This window comes from Lepisma saccharinum, chromosome 1 (genome assembly GCF_977018435.1).
Source record: "Lepisma saccharinum chromosome 1, izLepSacc3.1, whole genome shotgun sequence".
Taxonomy (NCBI): Eukaryota; Metazoa; Arthropoda; class Insecta; order Zygentoma; family Lepismatidae; genus Lepisma; species Lepisma saccharinum.
Window position 1 is genome coordinate 141,632,548 of NC_139229.1, and position 20,965 is coordinate 141,653,512.

A 20,965-nucleotide genomic window follows, 5' to 3' on the forward strand; every position below is an offset into this window, starting at 1 on the left:
ACATCCACTTCCTTTTAGGCTTGGCCTCACCGCTGGAGGAGTTGTAACGTCGTCGACTTGTAATCAAGAGGTCCCGGGATTGATACCCGGCAGAAACCCGCGATTGATACTTTAAAAAATTGAAGTTCCAGTCCCGACTAGCCTGTCTGAGCATAAAGCGTACTTAAAAACAAAAAACTCAAACTTTTAAACCTTACTTCTTCCCCATTACGTGCTTTTTGCGGTCATATTAAGCAACTTGTTTCTATAGTGCTTTGAAAAATAACACTTTCCTAAGCAGCCATGTTGTACCTCCCTCAGTTCGGTTCCTCAAGCTTGGTAAGGGAAACTGTACCCGTTTAAATCTAATTTATCATATTTTCTTTGGAACGGGATAACCTTTGGGGATGAAAAGTCTGACGCAGGTCCAGCAAAATCCCAGGCCGATTCCGGAAGGGAATAAAGCACACAACGTCGGTATAACAGTGAAAGTGTTGGTCTCGTGACGATCATCAACCTCCATTGTCCACGATTGCAACTCCCAGAGGCAAAGGGACGAAAGTCCGCATGGAAATTCATATCTCTCGACGGACCTTCGTCTCTCAACGCGTTCTCCGACACGACGCGGTTGGAGCATTCTAGCTATAAAACCTTGCCCCTTGACCTAGATCTGCCACAGCGTGTGGACCCGGCGTAACAGCCAAGTGCTTCGCTGCTCAGACCAAGACACGACCGCCAGCGAGCTGGCACGTTTTCACCTGCTCAGATATCTCGACTCCTTGAGGGGGGGAATTCCCTACCGACAGCACGAAGCATTGAATGTTGGACCTAGGAGGTATCGCGTTACAGTGTCTCGTGCATTGATCAGTTTTCGATTTTGACGAACTAGTGGACCGGTTACCGTTCCAACCGACAGTCGGAATCTCCTGAGTTGGTACTGACTGACAAGTGTGGATCATGAACTGGTGGTGGTGGTCGCTGGTTGTGGTGGTGTCCACGGTTCGGGGACAAACCCCTACACCCACAAGATCGGTTCCAGGAGCTTTCGCACAGGCGCCAAGGGTGAGTACTTGCGTAGAGTGCTGACAGAGAATAATTGTTACGTTTTCAAAATAACCTGACTGGAACAGGTCTGGAAGTTCACATAGCACTTATGCCAACGAGTCATGACGCTGATTCTTATCTCTTCTTTCTGCAAACCTTAATCTATAATTAACTGGAGCGTTCATCAGGCCATGATCATAATTTGTTTCGGTTCTTTGAGCTGAAAATTTTCAGCAAAAGTTCACGTTGTAGGCTACTTCTTTTACATTTTGACTTTTCTGATTTCAGAAAACAGTTGCCACGACATTAAATCACCCAACACACCTAGCAAGTTTGTTTATCTTCTGGTCTTCCATCAGAATATGACATTAATGTTACAATTGTGCCATCTTGGTAGCTTTTATTATTGATGGTTTCAGTGTAAATAGCCTATGGTCAGCATCTGGAATTCTTTCAATAAGCAAAGTGGGGTGTGACAATAATGATGGTCCCTCACAGAGTTACAGTTGCTGGTGCTGTCCACATGACTACAACATGAAAATACGGAGAACGAAGGTTTGATTTATTGGTTGATTTGGTTTATCCTATTTACCTTTTCTGCCACTTTTGGCTAATCACGAAGATATTATCGAATTGGTGAAGAGACGCTCCCAAAGAACACCCATTCCAAGCCGGGATTATAACCCGAGTGAACAAAATATGTAACTAGTAATCATCACCATCATTAGAAATGTACGTTTGAGAATAAAACAGTTCTTCTGAAGACAGGGTGGATCTTCCATATTTGTTTACTTAAATGTTAAAGGTTCCTCAACTGGAATGCTTTCTAATCTTTCCTATTAATAATAGTCACTCCTGTGACGCAATTTGTATTGTTGTTGTCCGACTCTACACTTTTCTTTCTTTTCCATTGGTATTTTCTCACATTTATAATTCACCGAACATCCATTTCCGGCCATTTGTACGTAGCAAGTTTAATAGAATCGAGAAAGTTCCGAGCCAAACTGGGAAGTTGGATGTGTATTCGAATGTCATTTAAGTTTTAATACAAATTTTCTTCGGTTTGCCTTTCTCTTTTGGATTGAGGGTGGTGGGTAATTTTTCGGGAGTTGCTGTCCTTTCTCATTTCACACACCAGCTTATTGAAAACAACGTAAACGCTTAGCTCTTACGTTGATATGGCAGTAATACAACATTAAGTAACGATAATAATGAATAAAGTTATATTTTCGTTAAATTTAGTTGATAAATTTTTAAAATGCCACCAATTAAAGTTCTTTTAAAGTTCAATGTATGCTCAGAGTTCAATGTGGACTTGACCTACAGTTCAACTGTGCCATATTCCTCCTCTGGAAATTCCTTGATTGCAAGGCAGCAGCGTTAGCCACTACGCTACCGGGAAGTTCGCTTTTTAATAAATTTGCAATTGCAAGGCTTTTAAGAACTTTCACTCCGGCTTATGAGGGGGGGAGAGGGGTATTATCGAAAAGTTCCTGGAAGGTTCAGGGAGTTCGCACTCTTTTCAAAATGAGTAACAAAGCCTCAGCTTTTCCATCACGTATGCACACATTCAGATGAGTGGGTGCTTCGCTAAGGTTCGACACAATTGCCCCGTAATTATGATTTGCGAGTTCGGTCCTTGACGTGGGTCATGTGTACAGATACGGACCAATGTATGTTGTTACGGTACCATTGACTTAATGGAATCATTACAACCCAGACTGTACAGTCGTGCCCCAAACTACAGCCATTACAGAAATGAAAGAAATGGGTTAACTACGGCGAGTCCTTGAACAAGAGCAGTACAATTCTGTTTGTTTAAAACGCATAGAATATGATAGAAAATAGTATACTTTGGGTGTATGCAATTCCTCTGATAGCAAAGTGGTATTAACGCCTTGTAATGAAAGGATAAAAGTTCGATTACAGTGGTTCAAACCTTACTATGTGAGAACCTAATCAGACAACCTTTTAAACATTATACAAACGAACTATTGATAACGTACCGGTAAGAAATTGCTACTTTCAGCAATGAATGAGAATTCATTACAAACATTACTTACACTATTTATTAAGGTCACAAGCTCTGCCGTCTCGGTAATGTGTTTCTCGCAGCGTATAAAAGCTATGTGGGTGGAAGACGTTTGTAAGCTTTGGAGCGTGACGAGTTCACAACCTGAATTTTCTGGAGTAATTCCAACAGCTGGAAAATTCTCGCACAAGCACATTGCCACCGAACTCTCCATAACCGTCAAACATTCAAGCATGCTAACTTATAAATGCTCATTCTTTGAAGGAAAAGTTGCTCCGAAATCCGCCACTAACGTGCAAACTGTTTCGCGTTATGAGTGGCAATGTGCGAAAATATATGAACATACAGAAAGCGTGGTTGTGAAAGTTTGAAAGGTTTATTTTACATTTATTCGAGACAAAAGTACGCATACATATCGTGCTATTACATGTTCTTTTCCAAAAGTTCGTTCAAGGAGTAGACGTAACAATGAGTTTTCTCAGCATTTGCAAAGAGAGTCACACAAAAACACTATTTTCTGTGTTAGAATAAACAGCTTTACGCTTTTATAACATTAGTCGTAAAAGAAATGTGGAACAATCGCTTCCACAATTCTTTCTTTCCCTTTTGTATACGTTTAACTATTTACGTTTAACATTTGGTCTAGTTCTTATTTAAACTTCTGGAGGGTTTAAATATCCTGCTTTAGTCCTATAATATTGCTGTTGCGTGTAAACCAAGACCAGATAAACATATGATATTTTTATGGCATTTTGATGAAGGATAAACCTGAAGCAAAATGGAATCGGGAAAAATATTGTATTATATAATAATAAACCTATTTATCGTTGAGTGAAATAACAGATACCAATTATTATAGATCCTCTAATTGCAACTTTTGTAGTTAAAGACTTTATAATAATTCGAAACTTCAGTAAAACACTTCTGCATATTTTGATTACTCTGGGCTTGGTCAGAAAGTAACGTCGCATTTCTGATATTTTTTTAAAATAAAAGGGGCATTAAAGGCCAAAAGAGTAGTCAACATTTAATCAAAGTTTCATTCTATACCTCGTGCAATTATTTTCTTGTTAATCTGTGTAAACTTAAATTTTTATTGTTTTGCAAACTTGAAGCTTACAAAATGTACACAGTTAATCAGCATTTACGTTCAAACATATAATACTGCATTACTTTAAAAGCAATTGACAGTATCACACGAGGTGCTCAACCTGGAATTGTTTTTGTGACTTAATTTTCAAGAGATTCTAAAGTCAAGTTGAAAAAAGATAAGTGAATGCAAATTAAATTATCAGCCAATGTTTTCATTAATAAACTCAGAAAACTGATTTTTATCTGCTCTCTCTGCGCTGCAGAAGCCATAAATATATGTCAGACACCTCAGATAATACAGATAGAAGCTTAAGAGAATAAGCGGCTATATTACAGAGTCCCGCCCTGAAATGTTTAGGCTTCAGGTTGACCAACAGTGAAAGTTTAGACATTTCCGGTCTGATTATAAAAGTCTGCGAGTAAAATTAAGATTCCATATCTTGAAATTACTGCCTACCTGCTTGTTTCCTTCGTAAATTGTGTTAGATATTGGGAGGAAAGCGAGCATTGTACCTAGGTATTGAATAATGCAGGTAGATTCGCGCCATTTTTTCGCTTCAATGATGCTGCGATTACACAATGATTCGGCATTGGATTCAGTGACCTACTAATTTACAATTGGCGCCAATGTTGTCTTTTTATGTTACGATTTGCTTCAGTACGGAATATTAGCTTGATTTACAGTTGGGAAACAGCGTGGATATATCTCGAAATGATGGCTTGATTCCAGTGACCCAGTCAGGTAAAATATTTGTATCATCATGTTCCGTATGTCGGGCGTTTATAGCAGTGGTTCTCAACCTTTTCAGTCTGGGACCCTCCTTCAAGGATATTACATGGGCGACGGCAGAATAACTTGTAGGGATGTGCACCCAGTTTATAATCATTTCTTTGCTATCATCGAGTACTTTAAGAAGCCCTCTTTTACGCTTGTAAAAGTAAATATGTAACTTGAAAGACTAATTTACTCCAGTCTAGCATCTAACTAAACACACATGCTGAAATTAAAAACTACATTTTTTTTACTCATCTAATGTGCGATGGTAGACCGCGAATAACAGATTCCTATGTAGAGTTTAGACTACGTACAAGACGGTTGAATTTAAATTTTTAAAGCAATATATCTTAGTAATTTAAATGTAATAGGTTTTTAAGACACAGCAAACAAATTTTCGAACCCGACTTCGCGACCCAACGAACTCCCCCTCGGGACCCAGGAGTGGGTCGCGCCCCATAGATTGAGAAACGATGGTCTATAGTAAGAGGCCATGAGGGGGAGTCCCCCGCAATAATTTAGAAAAGCGCCTAAAATGGGCATGTTTGTTGTAGTCCTGATAGTCTTGTAATGGAATACTAATTCTTAAAACTGTGCATATAATGTGGCTAATATTTTACAATCGACAAGTGTTTGTTTACTGCATTTCAAGTGCTGGTAAAAAAAGAGGGAGTCTGACTTTAATGTGGTTATCACGCTATGATACTGTACCAGAGCTTCGAATCCTGTGTGTGTGTGTGTGTGTGTGTGTGTGTAGATGGTGTGTGTGTCCCATTCTCTACTTCATCAGTTCAGCATTCATCCTCATCGGCACGTTTAATCTAGAAAGTTCTAGAATTACAAAATCGAAATGCCATTCGCACACTTTATTAAGTAAAACGTAGGAAAGAAAAGAAAAATAAACTGTATAAACCCTATCCTATAGTGCTACAGCCCAATATTGGGCCAAGGCTTACCTACCGACTGGTCGCCTCCCTCCCACGCTGCTTCATACTGTGACTTTTGGAGCTGGCCGTTGTAGGACTTCGCGACCGGATTACGGATTATGCTCACTCACTCGGAGCTCCCCAATTTCCTCACGATGGTGGGTTGCCACCGGCCCTATACACAGGCCGAAAATTCCCGTAGACTGAACCCGGGATCGAACCTATGCCGTCCCGCAACCGCCGTCCAAAGCAAAGTGCCTTAGACCGCACGGCCACGGAGGAGGACGAAAAGAAAACTGGTTGGGATAAATATAAAGTAAAGTTATCCCCTGTGCATTGCTACATGCTATGGAGGACCTGGGAGGTGTGAAGGTAGGACCGCACACATACATGATCCCGGCCATTTTTGGAGGTGGTGTGATAAGCAGCACGATCCGGTCGCCTTCACCTCCCTAGGGTTTATTAGAGGTTGGATGAACACCAGACCGCTCCCAGTTGAAATTACCCACCCCGGGAATGGAACTCGGGTCTCCTGCGCGACAGTCAAGCGCCCTACAGACTGGACAACTGCGGCTCTGTTGGGTTAAAGGCATGAAAGAACATTTGAATGCAAGAAAAATATAACATCCAGTTTCAGCTCAGATTTATGTGCTAGTGGCTGCCTTAAAGGAGGCATGAGCCCACTCAAATGCCGTTGAAACAAAACAAAAGTTATTCTTTAAGCCCTCTACCCCCACATAGGGTAAACTGGATTTCATTCGTGTTGAGACAAATTTCCATCGAATAAACTTATACTTCCGGTAATGAAATCGTAAATACGACACTGAATCACGAAGTATGTATTTGAACTCAAGTGACGGCACAAAGAAAAATTACATTTAATACATAGAATTCAAAATTGCAATTGGAATTAATAAATTACAATTAATAAAACTTTGAAAATTAGTGTTAAAAGAGCATTGATTTACCTACTGTTCTTCTTTATTTGGGAGGCGGTAAGGAGATACTCCCTCCCTCCTTTGGCGTCGTCACTGTTCGAACCACGTGAGAGGGCTCGCCACAGGACCATTTAGCCACCGTGCATTAAATGAGAGGCACAAACTTTTCGAAAGGAGATAACGAAAAAAAGAAGGCGAAGAAACATTACCCAACATTCGTGGACAGTAATACAAATCACTACTAATGTTTCGGGAGCCCCGTTTCGCAAAACGACTCTCCTTAATGAATGCATCCCACGTTAATTCTGGAAGCTCGTGCTGCATTTTGTAAACAATAAGTACAACAATGATACGTTGCAAAACTGAGCCTCCAATTTTCCAATAGGCCCGATCGACCGCACAGGTGGTGATTACAAAAAAGTGAACTGCGATGAAGGAAAGAGAAATGTGGGAACGAAACCAATGCTGATCCGAAGCAGCCGACTCGCTCGCTTTCGTGCCTGAGAAAGAAATGTTCCCTTTCCAGTCTTCTTCGTGCCAGTTCATTCACTTTCCGAGGATTCAGTTTCGACGTTTTCTTTTTCCTCTTCTTTTTATAGCGTGTAAGCTTTAAAGTGAGCTGGAAGCTGTAAAACTGCCAAGGCCGTAGCAAAACAATATCAACATCTCAGACAAATAAGACTGAATTCAAGACGCGTCTTGAAGGATTGGGCATCAAGTCCACTGTTTAAACATTCGGCTACCAACCTTGAAAAATCAATTAATGTGAATATATCCCCATTATATAACATAACAAGGATGCTTGCAGGATTTTTTCTAGGGGTTGAGGGCGGCAGCAGTGCTCAAAGTGGGAAAACGTGTAGCGATGCTTTCCCCCCCAGTTAAGAAAATTCTCATAAAGCATGGCCACCACTTAGATTATTTACATAGGCACTTAATCTGTTATCTTTCACGGCACCCCGCATCCATGTTTTTACAGTATATTTTCATCATTCGAAACCTTTCCAGCAAGTGCCCTCGCCCCCCGGCCTCCTCTACGGGCGCCCTTGTACCATAACAATATTTACAATAATATTGGCGATAATATTACATGAGGTGTAGTTTTCCCAATACTTTCATGAGCCAAATTTGTTTGCATGTACGTATGTATAAGACAAACTTTCATTCAATGCTAGCCTTTATTTCCCTACAGTTTAAATATCCATATGTAATACACATAATATTAGCATGAAATGTATTGAAAGCTTATTCAAAGTGTAATGAAATTTTTATTTAAGAATAGAAAGAACACGTAAAAAAAAGTTTATTTTTTGACATAATTTCTGGACACACCATGTAAATACGGTAAATATAGCATAATTCCTTCGGTCAGGCTTTTTTTTTTTGTCAATCATCCATATTTCAAATGTAACTAGTGTAATTTCTAGTTTTTCATGTTTCCGCGTCATCGAAGATATTTATTTTACCGCATTTGCCTCGCGGAGACTTCCTCATGGTGGAATCCATAAATTGCGAACTACGTTGTACTCACAGATATAGAGGTATAGAAAACGAATTTGTGTGCCGTTCAAAATGTCTTCAGTAACGATATGTCATCCCCACCCTCGCAGTCATGAGTCACGACTCGCCCTTCCTCACATATCTTCCGGAAGGTGATGATGAGGTCTGCCCTCTGTTTGGTGAACACCTCTGGTTCAGACAAATTCCTTGAGCTTGTAGAACGAGTGTTAGGATATAACTTGAGCTACAGTCTGATGATAAAAAATAATATGTACTTCAGAAGAGGTGGGGAAGGGAGCGGAATGAGTGCAATTTTGAGACCGTGATAACTGTCATAAATTTCAAGCTTTGAATTGAAATTCTCGTATCAGCTAAATGTTTCAGAAGACTGGTATGGTATTATCGTTTGAGCAAAATAAGTCACCACGTTTCGAAATGGCGTATTTTATAACCTACTGTGACATAATTTTGGAAAACGTTGAAGGGAAGAATTTTATAAAATATGAAATGTAAGGCATGGCGAATGGGTAGCTATGTCCAGTGCGTTCGTTTTGACTCTGGGTCGAGATAGCGCATGACATGATGTGACATGGTGCAGATACCGGTATTTTTGTCCCGTAACGTCTCGCTTATTTAAGCACATATCTTTAGCAATTATATTTATATTGCATAACGAGTACTAACCTGTGTTATAAGAGTTGTTCAAAGTTGTTCACGTGCTATCTCGGCTCAGAGCCAAAACGAATTCACTGTATAAGCTTGATTAACCTCTGCCAGCTTCTCGTCTGTTGATTGATTTGTTTTATTTTACTTCGCTCCTTGTGCCACCTTTGGCTAATTTGCGAAGATGGGGATGAGTGATGATATGATGAAATTGATGAATGGATACTCACAAACATCCATGACCAGGCCAGGATCGAACCCGGGACCCCTGGCGTCGTAGCGCGATGTGCTAACCACTCCGCCACGGGGGCTGGCTAGCTTCTCGTCTGTGTTTAACCCTTTCTATTTACATAATCTAAGAAATGATAAACCTAACTACTTCAGTTAGTAACTAACAGTTACTTATTATGTAGGAACAACATTTATGAGAAGAAATACAACCACGCGTTTTCTTTGTTAACAACTGTGAAATTTCCTTACTACTATTATTCTGACTGCCAGGATCATACCAGGATTACGAGAAATAGGCTATCTGTACGATTCGTACATATATTTCATCGTAACTTGTGTTCTCTTCTATTTTAATTTACATCAAAAAAAAAATAATGAAATACTCATCCTGGTATAGTTACATATTTCAGTGTAACGTAAAATACACACGACAAGCGTCACCAATAAATGAAAAAAACCTATCACGAACGCTTCGATCCGGAACGTGATATGAGCTTATCAAGATGAAACTTTTGTCAATGCCCTGTGATTTCTTTTTAGCTTAGAACACACCGAGCTTCAATTAAAAAGCTTCTTCATTGGTTATTTTCCACGATTAGTGAAGTTTCCAGTTTAACCGATGATAACGTCTCTGAGAAGTATGATATTAAATACTTTCCCGTCATGATAGCGTTATGAAAGATCAACCAAGATAGAGGGAAAGTAAGCCTATACATACAACGACGACAGCGCCAGAGTGTGGGTTATATTCAACTTCCTGTTTCTCCTAGAGGTCTCTACTGTGCACACAGTTAAGAGCATTTGTGGAATGCATTTTTTTCCTGGATAGTATTTTAGTACGAATATAAATGTTTTTATTCGTTATTTGATTAACATTTTCAGAAAAGTAGCAAATTAAAATTATGAGATTAAATTTATTTGATTTGAGCTTTAAAATTCAAGCAGTGGAAGTATGAGTACTGTAAGAAAGTAGAATAAAATGTTTAACTTAACGTACTTTGACTTCATACATTTGGAAGGGGTACCTTTACTTTTCCAACTTCCAAAAACATGGAATGGAACTGTATTCCACTTGAACCTATTTCGCATCAAAATATATCGTTGGCAGAAACCAGATAGAAACCTTGCGGTGGTGTCAATCACCTTAATTTTTTTCTTTACTTCAAGTTTTCCCAAGGTGAAAGGTTACCCATCAACAGATTACTATTTCAGGTCAGGTCGATTACATTTTCTGTAACTGTGCCATCTGAGTGGTATGGTGTGGAGAGTGGAGAGGGTATATAAAATACCAAGATTGATTGAATTATGTTGTTTTACGTCGTTTTTCTGCCACTTTCGGCTAATCACGACGATGAGGATGAGTGATATGATGCAATTGATGAATTGACACTCACAAAGAACACCCATGCAAAGGCAGGGATTCGAATCAAGGACCCCTGGCGTTGTAGCGCGCTGTGCTAATCACTCCGCCAAGAAAGGTGCTGCTTTTTTACGACGCATATGTAGAGATCCGTTTAAGTAGAAGAAGATTTGCAACAGTGCAAAGTTAAATGACTTTGTTGAGAGAAAGTGTGGAACTGGTAAAGAGAAAACAATTGAGAATTTTTTGGATTACGTTTAGTGAGTAGTGCATGGGAAAAAACAAGGAATTCCGGTGTGCTTCTCGACAAGTACTGGGTGTTCCAAAAGTATTGCAACAGCAATCACGCATTTCGCAACCATGATAGATTTGGTAAAAGAAAGAACAAATATTATGCAATGACATTTGATCTTAGGTTTATCAAATCCATCAACTAGTATAAAAATTATAGTGTTCAGTAGAAGCTAAAACACACATTTACTAAAAGAAACAGTTGAATATCTGAAAGAAATTAGCGAATGATTGATTGATTTAGTTTATTTTACTTCGCGTTCTGTGCCTCTTGGCTAATTTGCGAAGATGGGGATGAGTGATGAAATTGATGAATGGACATTCACAAACAATCAAGCCCGAGCGGGATTCGAACCCGGGACACTTTGCGTCGCAGCGCGATGTGCTAACAACTCGGCCACAGGGTCCGGCGAAATTAGCGAATGACTTCAAACAAACGTATTCACAAGGAATAACATTAAGAGATCGGTCTAGATTGTCAAATGAAGTAGAAAACATTTGGGCTTCAAAGTAGTGTATTTCGGGGGAGACGCACATTTTATTCAAACTTTCTCTCGTGATCTGGAGGCTAAAAAACCTTCCACAATGATCCATGATGAGTTATGTACTAATAATTAGTTAAATATAATACCGAACCTACATTTTTTTGCAAATATGCTATACGAAAATATGAACTGTCATATTACTAGTGAGTCAAGCGTACAATGTGATCGTGTCTTACCCTTATCCATCTATTACCTAAAAATGCCTCATTGTCCTCCATTTCCTCAAAATATGCAACAACATTGGCACATTCAAGAAATAACTATTACATAGCGCTTCAACTCTTTCAAATGTTCCTGCCATAATTTACTCTATAGTCGAAAAAAATCACTACCCATTCTGAGATAAAATCGTACGCGATTTAGACACGCTTGCAAATCAATAACATTTGCATCATGAATCTTCATGATTGAAAGAACAAACTCTTTATTAACAATTTAATACCTAACGTAATACGTAACATCCAAAGTATCCTATACGAAACCTGTTTATGCAGACGAAAGATATAGACATTGTTGCCTTTTGTCTAAAGACCCGTAGAACAAAAAACAGACAACTTTATTTATTTTCCTTTGTGTAGTTTCCTTGTTTTACAACAACAACATGAGTTTTAAAAGCTTGGATGGTCTTTGACAAAAGACGGTGACGGGTCACTGCAGATCTCGCGCCCCCCATGTTCCTTTTCACTGCCGTTTGACAAGCGGCCATGAAGCTGAAATTAAATGAGCCATAATCTCTTTCTTGCACAATCAGCAAGCGCTGTCAAATAAACAAGATTAATTTTACGACAACACGTTTTGTTATTCGTCAGTTTACTGCTGCATTCCATATTTTGCAGTCGTTTTTGTCACTTTCTTTCTACTTCTTACGTTCTAGATAATACATAAGGAAATATTTTATAGGAAAGCTGAAATATTTCTAAGATGACGACCTCGTTTAGGTATGGGCATGTAAGAGTAAAACTGCATTGTCAGAATTTTCCAGAGAACTGCATGTGTGCCCTTGGCGTTTATGTATTACGTTTGATGGGAAGAGTTTTTAGTTTAAGTGTACTTGCTCAGATAGGCTGGGGACTGGACTTATAGTTTAAAGTGGTATAAGCCGGACCCTGTGGCCGAATCCCGCTCGGGCTTGGTTGTTTGTGAATGTCCATTCGTCAATTTCATCACTTCATCACTCATCCCCATCTTCGCAAATTAGCCAAGAGGCACAAAACGCGAAGTAAAATAAACGAAATCAATCAATCAATCATTAAAGTGGTATACGAACCACTATGGGCCTCCACAGGGCATCGAACCCGGAACCCCTTAAGTGTAACGGGAAGAAAAGGTGCATGAATACACTGGGCTAATTCAGAAAAAAATTAACGTTTTGGTGTAAAACCCAATCGGCGAATGATGTGTCCTAAATATTTATGATACAGAAACTACATACCTTACTCTATTTTCTACATATTCGCCATATTCATTCAAGCACTTATCATAGCGTGACACCAGATTGTTGATACAGTCATTGAACTCAAAGACGCCGTGACAACATGATTCAATACATTGGCAGCAACCAAGTAGAATGACTGTATCAATAACTGGTATCACGCTATGATAAGTGCTTGAACGGATATAGCGAATATGTGGAAAATAGAGTAAGATATGTAGTTTGTGTACCATAAATTTTTTGGACACATCATTTGTCATTTGTGTTTTACACCAAAATGTTCCTTCTTTTTTTAGATGACCCTCGTATATTCCAGAATTGGGGAAGTTACTCAAAAAATGTAGTGGGCTACTTTGAAAGCAACACACTATAATAGTTTGTCACACATAAAGACACTCGGTGGACAAACGAGTTGGGAGGTCGACTCGCGAACTCACTCATCATAGAAGACTCAAATTCCGAGTCTCGGACTGGGCGTGAGGGTTCATCAATTTAATCTTATCATAATTCATTTTCAAAGTCGCGATTGGATAAATAGTGTCAGAAAAGAGCTTCCAAATAAGAAAATATGAAAACTCGTGTTTCGGGTGTAAATTCTTGGAGGTTAGCTTGTAAAAGCATTCAGTTTTCAAAAATGAATATTGTAACGATGAGAATAGAATCTCGTGTAAGCCAGTTGCAAGGTGACTGCGCGTGACTTGAACTTGACTGATAGTGACATGAAAGTTTTGTTTTCTTCGAGATAGTAATTTAATAGTTGTCTGATGGTCCCGTCGGTATAGGACATCTGGCTGCCACGTGAGAGGGCCAGGTTCGTATCCAGGAATGGATGATCTAAGGTGGGAATTGATCCAATCACTGCAAAGTGGCTTTGGATCTCTTCCAGCCGCTAATCAATGGATACCTAGGGGTAAGGCAAAGTGAGCGCGTTGTTTACATCATCATCTCGACAGTGGCAAAGTTAGACAATGTGCATTCAGGGCACGAACAAAGGAGCTAGTTATTATATTTTACCTTCAGCAACAAGCTGCCCGATTCCAGTTTCCTTACAACGTGAGGGAAACTTAGTGAAGGGATCTTCAACGTAGTGAATATTCTATTTTTTCTAACATTTAGCATTTGTAGAGATAGGTTTGGTCAACGAGGTTTCAAAGAGGCACGAACTTTTCGGGTACCCTGTGAACATATTCCGAAGAAGATTTAAAATACATTGTATTTTCCCTTCATTTCTAGGGCCTCCCGATGGCGTAGTTGTAATGCCATGTGATCAACGGGTCCCTGATTCGATCACTGGTGGAGGCAAATAGAAATTATTTCGCAACCATTCGCTTTTTTCTACCATCATTGACATGAACTCAAGTCTTCGAAATTGCAATCCATAACCTGCAACTTTTCTTTAAAAATCCAAATCCATGGGAAATGAATTAACCAGTTATAAATTTAGAAAATTAGCCCAAGTCAAGTTGCGATTGTTATTTTTCGAAAAAATTACAGTTACTAATATAAATAGCGGTGTTAACTCAGTTACAGAAAAAAATTAGCGCGTTACTCCCAGTCTGTCCGTGAGTCACATCACTTCTTACCATCAAGAAATGCATTTTAACATACGCATTGAAAAACGAATGTAAAGTTATATGAATGTTAGTGAAACTTCAATGGATACTTACGTCCGTGGTCAAATACCGTATGGAAGAAGCAGCGCGCTAAGAAAGTTTCACAAGAAACTGGTCATAGTAAATATTACCCGACAAGCCTGAACAAACCCTTGCCTATTTATAGCGTATATATTTTAAAGATTGTATAATTCTTCCCATTTGTACTTCCCCTTTGATAATCATGTCCTTAATATGCTTTATAATAGAACATTTCCTACCCAACACTTAATGTGTAACATTTATGACATTCCCACACGTACCACTGCTTTTCGGGCACCTTGTACTACCAAAACCTTCGTTCTCATAAATAGCTTTCTTCGATCACGTAAACATTACGTTAGGACTAGATTTTTTTGCCAAGTTAAATAGAGCTATTACATGAAAACATTATGTAATAACTTCACGATAGAAAAGCTATTCGCATTAAATTATGACCAGATATTCACCGCTGTCGTTCATAATAAAAATCACATTAACAATGTTCTATTTACATAATTCGAGCTTCTACTTAAATTATACGGTCCAAGTAGAAGAAACTGTCAAGATTCAGCTTGAAATAGTTCGCCGGAAAAATGCTTTTTATTCTCTCTTCGTTGCGCTACTCCTGATCTCTGCTCTCTTCGAACTGCTTTAACAGTTTGCAATTAAATTCTCCTGCGGAACAGAGACAGCCAACGGCAGTCATATTTCACAGTCTGCCAACCGAAACAGAGAACTAGGTTGAATTTTGTACGTCTTTCTTGTCGCTCGAAGCGCCGCTCTGTGGCGAGTTCGAAACTCTCCTGAACCTTTGATTTCGGTTTCTCAAGCAGTTTAGACTTGGCTATCTTTAGGGAGAAAATTATGATAGCGGTGAATGTGCTCGTGTCATTCAAAGAGTAATTAATGTTATGGTTTGGATCATTAAAAAAAAATCACTGTTTTAAATCACTTTAAAGAAATAATTTATAGAACAAAGTACATAAGGATTTGGACTCACATTTATTATTTTCATAATTTTGAAGAGGACAGAAAAGACAAGAGTGTCATACAGCATTTGAATTAAATACAGAATATATAATTTAAGTTTACGGAACGCTTAAATCAGGAAGAACATGAATACCGGTTGAATGATGGAATTTTAGTCCTAGTTATTAAAACTACTCTTAAAACAAACTCAAATAGCCCCAAAAGAATAACTCGTTTAACGTTTTGACATTGTTTAATTAGAAAAACGCATACGTCTTGAAAACTAAAACAAATATTCTAAAAATAGATACTCCTAATTTTTAGGATAAGTACTCGGAAACTAAACTATACTGAACTAACATTCTGTTGCCTTTAATTTCTTGATGCTTTAAAAATTTATTTGCAACTTTCATAATCTTGTTGACCAGTTTCAATTTTCTCTTTGGTTCATTCTTATTGTTTCTCTATTTGTACAGCTTTCAGTTTCCCAGTTAATCTTAAAATTTCTATTTTGTTGAAGTATCTTTCCGGAGACTGCGTTTATGTGTTTATCATCCCCCTCCCTATAACACAAAATTTTTGTTCGTCAGCAGTCCACAATTCGCAGGTGGAGGCACATAGTGATTCGGACACCACTTAAACTTTAGGTCCATTCCCGATTAGCCTATAAAAGTGAATTTAAAAAAATCTCAAAGTCATCCATTATTTCTCCAGAGTTTTGAATTTTCGTTCATTTGTTTCTTCACCTGCTGAATGTTACGGTATTCGTCGAAATGAAGACAATACACCTTGTTTTTCGTCGCCTTGAAGTCCGCATTATCTCCCCCATTCATTTCCTAATCATGTTAGCCAGAATTCCCGCCTCTTTCGAATGTCCCACGATCTGGTCTACTTTCTCCCTTTTGCGCGCTCGGTGTGGGAGCCGCTTGTTTGGGTACTTCCTTCGGGACATGCTACTTCCTGAGAACCAAAGGTATCACCTGTAATTAACAGAAAGAACTTTCTCCCCTCGTACATTCTTCGGTTGATACCTGTTACGTAACCCCCTCCTTCTGTTACAATGACTCAAACTGCAGCAACAGCGTCGATTAACCGGCGAGGAACGAGGCAAAATCACAAAAGCGCCATCTGCGTGTTGGAGTGCAGCGACGAAAAGGGATAACTTAATACGATTCATCGCGAGCTCGTAAAATGCTGCAACTGACAACTGTGACGAGTTTAATGACTCCCGGATTTGTCTCGTAATGATTCATTATTTACGTGGAAAAAATGGTGCTACCTAACGTTCCTTAAAAGATTACATTTATCATTAATCAGCAGCTCCTCCTATTACTGACGGCTGCTTCAATTGATAAGCATGGATGGAAAACCTTAGGCAATTAATTGGCTGCACAAAAGTCTATAAACGAAACGTTCGGTCAGATGAGTGGCCAGAAATTTTTGTAGGTGAGGTCAGGCCGTTGACATAAAACTCAGGAGCTATAATAATAATAATAAAATAATAATTAATATAAATTCTAAATAACAAACTATTACTTTATTGCCAATTTATTTATTATTATTACTATATTCAGACTTCTACTCGATCCACCACGTGTGCTTATCTAGCACGACCATTTTTTTTTATTTTTTTACATTTGAAATGTATCACTTATCCTTATTTTGATGCTTACTTTTGCACACCTCATCCAGGAAATATTTGCCAAAAAAAAGTTTATATTGTGTGAATTGTCACATAAAAATATAATTTTTTTGCAACTATTATTCTTTGGATTAAATGGAATAATATAAAAAAACAACACGAAATTGTGAAGTGATTCCTGCATTTTAAGCTTAATTTTTCGATCTAAAGCAATTTTTCTTTGGGTTATCCTGCTAAAATACTAATTAACTGAACCCCTCTCAACTTTTGTCTCGCTTTGCCTATCGTAGAAGCCTCAATAAGCGATGTTGCTTTGATTATTCTTAAGTAGCTACTATACTTTGTACTTGTGAACAGGCGGATTAACAAATAATGCGTATTTGTGATCTCCACGTGTTTTAAAGTGTAGATAGCTTATGTATAGTGAATGCTTAAGTTTCATACATAGATCTGGCACGTACAACACTTATTGGTGGGACAATTTCTGTATTATTCATACATTGACATTTACTTATTTATTAACTTCACTAAAAAGAAAATATCCACTTACAGAAGTTTATTGATTGGTTTAGGTTATCTTACGTCGCTTTTCTGACACTTATTGGCTAACCGTGATTTGGGGGCTAGTGATATAATGAAATTGATGAAGGGTCACTCACAATGAGTACCCATTACAAGGCCGGGATACGAACCCGGGAAAAGCCGGCCCCGTGGCGGAGTGGTTAGCACATCGCGCTACAACGCCAGGAGTCCCGGGTTCGAATCCTGGCCTGGGCATGAATGTTTGTGTCTATTCATGAATTTCATCATATCATCACTCATCCCCATCTTCGCAAATTAGCCAAAAGTGGCACAAGAAAGCGAAGTAAAATAAATCAAATCAAACCAAACCAAACGAACCCGAGAAAGTGATAGCTAATCATTCCTCTTTTGTTTTTAAAATAAATCCTAAGCGGTAGTTTCCTCTGCCATTGTCTTAGTCTGTTTTTACATATCTCAGTTTTAGTCAATTCTCAGTTTTCTCATTAGGACAAACACAAAGGTCCATGTCTTAACCGGGATTTTCTTTTTTACTAAAAAGTAGAACTCCTAAGCTGTAGTTTTCCCCCGTCATTTACTTTCTCTATTTTTACATATATGTCAGTTATTACTCAATTTTCCATTTCTTTTAACATTGTTTACAAATACAAACATCCTGTCTTAACCGGAATTCGAACCCGGGACCTCTGGCGTGGCAGCACATTGTGCTAACCACTCCGCCACGGAGGTCGGCTCCAACATGTAACGGAATATAATGATAATAGTCATGTATATGCATGCCTGGTGAATGGGGGCGAGGGGGCGTTGGTCTACCCTTCTAAAGAAATAAATAAAAGGTCGGAGTGTAGTAAAGTATAGCATTGGCTAGTAAAACGAAGTCAGTATCTTTGACAAGTCACTATTTTCATGTCTGCAGAAGTACTAAATATTTTTAGCGCAAGTCGATACTGGAAAAATGTATCACTATTTTAAGATATAAACAGCTGTAAAGGCTCATGCTACAAACAAACTCTATTCCATTCTGCAAACGCGGCCCTGAAAAACTATGGTTTCGGCATCCACCTTCGGTTAGGTTAATTTTTTTATTTACCCTCTCTCGTTTGACGTTGATTGTATTAGCGTTAACGCTTTCCCTGCAGAGAAAGCCTTATGTTTGCCTCCCACAAAGCCTCTCCTGTTTTCCCTTTTTTCAAGTACATCCCAGATGGGTCTCTGAACCCAATAAGGACGACCTTGAATAGCCTTGAAGGAGGTTATGGGTACATGCGGATCAAAGAAATGCCGCTAAGCAGGAAAGGAGATATCGATTTTTTAAGGGTCTCATTTCTTGAGGAAAGCGTGAAATACCGGATTGGGCTAGGTGGAAAAGTTTATCCTCTAAGGGATTCATTATTCTACTTTCATCCGGGACGTGAACCAGCAAGATTATTACAAGGTTCTTTGAAGACTGTTTGCTTAAATTTCCAATGTGTCGTTTAGAGTCTAATAATGTCATAATTTAAGCAGAATAGTCCTCATTTGTGTACTTATTGCTTTAGTGTGTCTCCATGTTTTCCATTCACTCAAGGGTCTAGTCTAGATGATACATTCTGATACTTACATTCTGAAAGTCATAAAATGGGGGCCTCCCCGATGGCGCAATGGTAGCGTGGTCGTCTTGTAATAACATATCGATTCCTGGTGCAGACACATATTGGTTCGGATCCAACTATAAACTGTAGGTCCAATCCCGATTAGCCTTACTGTGCATAAAGTGGACTTGAAACACCAAATCCATCAATCAATCATATTTTTTTTATATATATTTGTATCATTATACAAATTACATTTAACACCCTAATCTCCATTCGTCCCCCGATCATATAGTTGCTTTTCCTGGCCGAACGCCGTACCGTCAAGGTTTTCATATCTGCGAATAAAAACTAATAAGTTTTCGCGTTCACGAAAGAAAAAAATGTATTTAGATTGATTGAGAATAAACGAACTTGTTTCGAGTTCGTAGCCGTAAGTTTGTATGCATACGTGTATGTAAAAAACGCGAAATATAATTTTTATGTCAGTTTACCAATAAATATTACTATCTAAATTGTTCTGGAATTCTGGAATGTATTCGTTCTGAGAACAGCATATCAATACTGTAAAGTTATACAGTATACGGGATATTGATCTTGACGTCATTGTATATTACTCATATTCTGAAACAAGTTATGTTAGCATTCGAATCATTTTGGACGGCTGGTTTTAAATAATAATGTGGCATTTGATTCTCTAGCTTCCGTTTGTGTTTCTTTCTTTTTTTCTGTTTTTTACATTGGAATGTATAATGCTAATTCAATCAACAGTGTGTTTTCTTAAAACCACAGTTTGCAAGGAGGTTATTAGCAATACCTTAACTGCAATGAACATTTCCCAGAGTTATACTAGTTCGCACACCGCTGTTAAAAAAAACTGCTATAGGGGAGATTCGAACTTGGGCGTTTTCGTGTGCGAGCAGTAATGTTTTATATGTGTATCACTAATTTATGAAAAGTGTCCGAGATAGTGATAGCTATACATATAAAACGCTAACTCCTCACATCACTTTCAATAGACATCTCCAATCCTGCTTTGTGTCTCGAGCCGGCATTAAATGCTAAATCAGCAAACACCAGCCAACTCCCCGGTGACGAGAGGTCGCCGGGACAGTCAGAAGTTAGTGGCCGAGAGAGTCGGAAGCGAGTAGCCTTAGTGTGTGCACCGTAGAGTGGGCCCGCGCGAAGATTTGGGCCGTGTTAGACGCCCTCCGCGGGAACATCGACAGGTACAGTGATGACAACTGGTCCTTCTATTATCAGTGCGTAATTATCTTTTAATCCGGTTCGAGCGTGAACTTCCCCCTCGTCACGTGAATCCTAAATAAATATTCAATTCTTTATCTATTTGACAATAATTTTCTTGCCAGGGCGCTTGTTTCCTTTTACAATTTTTTCCCACCTTAGCTATACGTAAGAAAGATAATGAATAAGAGCTGTTACGTCATTTAAACCGTCTTTTTACCTTGTATGTAATAAAAATATAATATGAATTAATTTGAATATTTTCATTAATACTAATATTAATTATTATTTTTAATTAATTTAATATCGTTATAATTATTTAAATTTAAATATTATTATTATTTTGAAACACTTGGTTCGGAAGCCCCTCGAAATACATCTAGACAGGTGCCTGATCAGAATGTGTGGGTTTCTGAATCTTTATCACACCCAGGGTTGTTAAAGCTCCTGGAATTGTAAATAAATTCAATTCCCGTTCGGGAGAGAAAATCAGCAAATGTAAATGGGTTCTAGACCGTAATGAACTTTTTTCTTTTTAAAGTATTTCAATTCTGTC

General features: G+C 38.5%; 1 protein-coding gene across 1 annotated transcript in view; it reads left to right on the top strand.

Annotated features, from left to right (window-relative positions):
- Nucleotides 1–672: 672 nt before the first annotated feature.
- The window catches only part of LOC146001902 (uncharacterized), a 95,643-nt gene continuing 75,350 nt past the window's right edge, over nt 673–20,965 (top strand). The window contains exon 1 of the mRNA XM_083139626.1: nt 673–1,041. Within this exon, the coding sequence (XP_082995752.1) occupies nt 937–1,041 (105 nt within the window). The 5' untranslated portion in view covers nt 673–936. The remainder of the gene's footprint in view (nt 1,042–20,965) is intronic.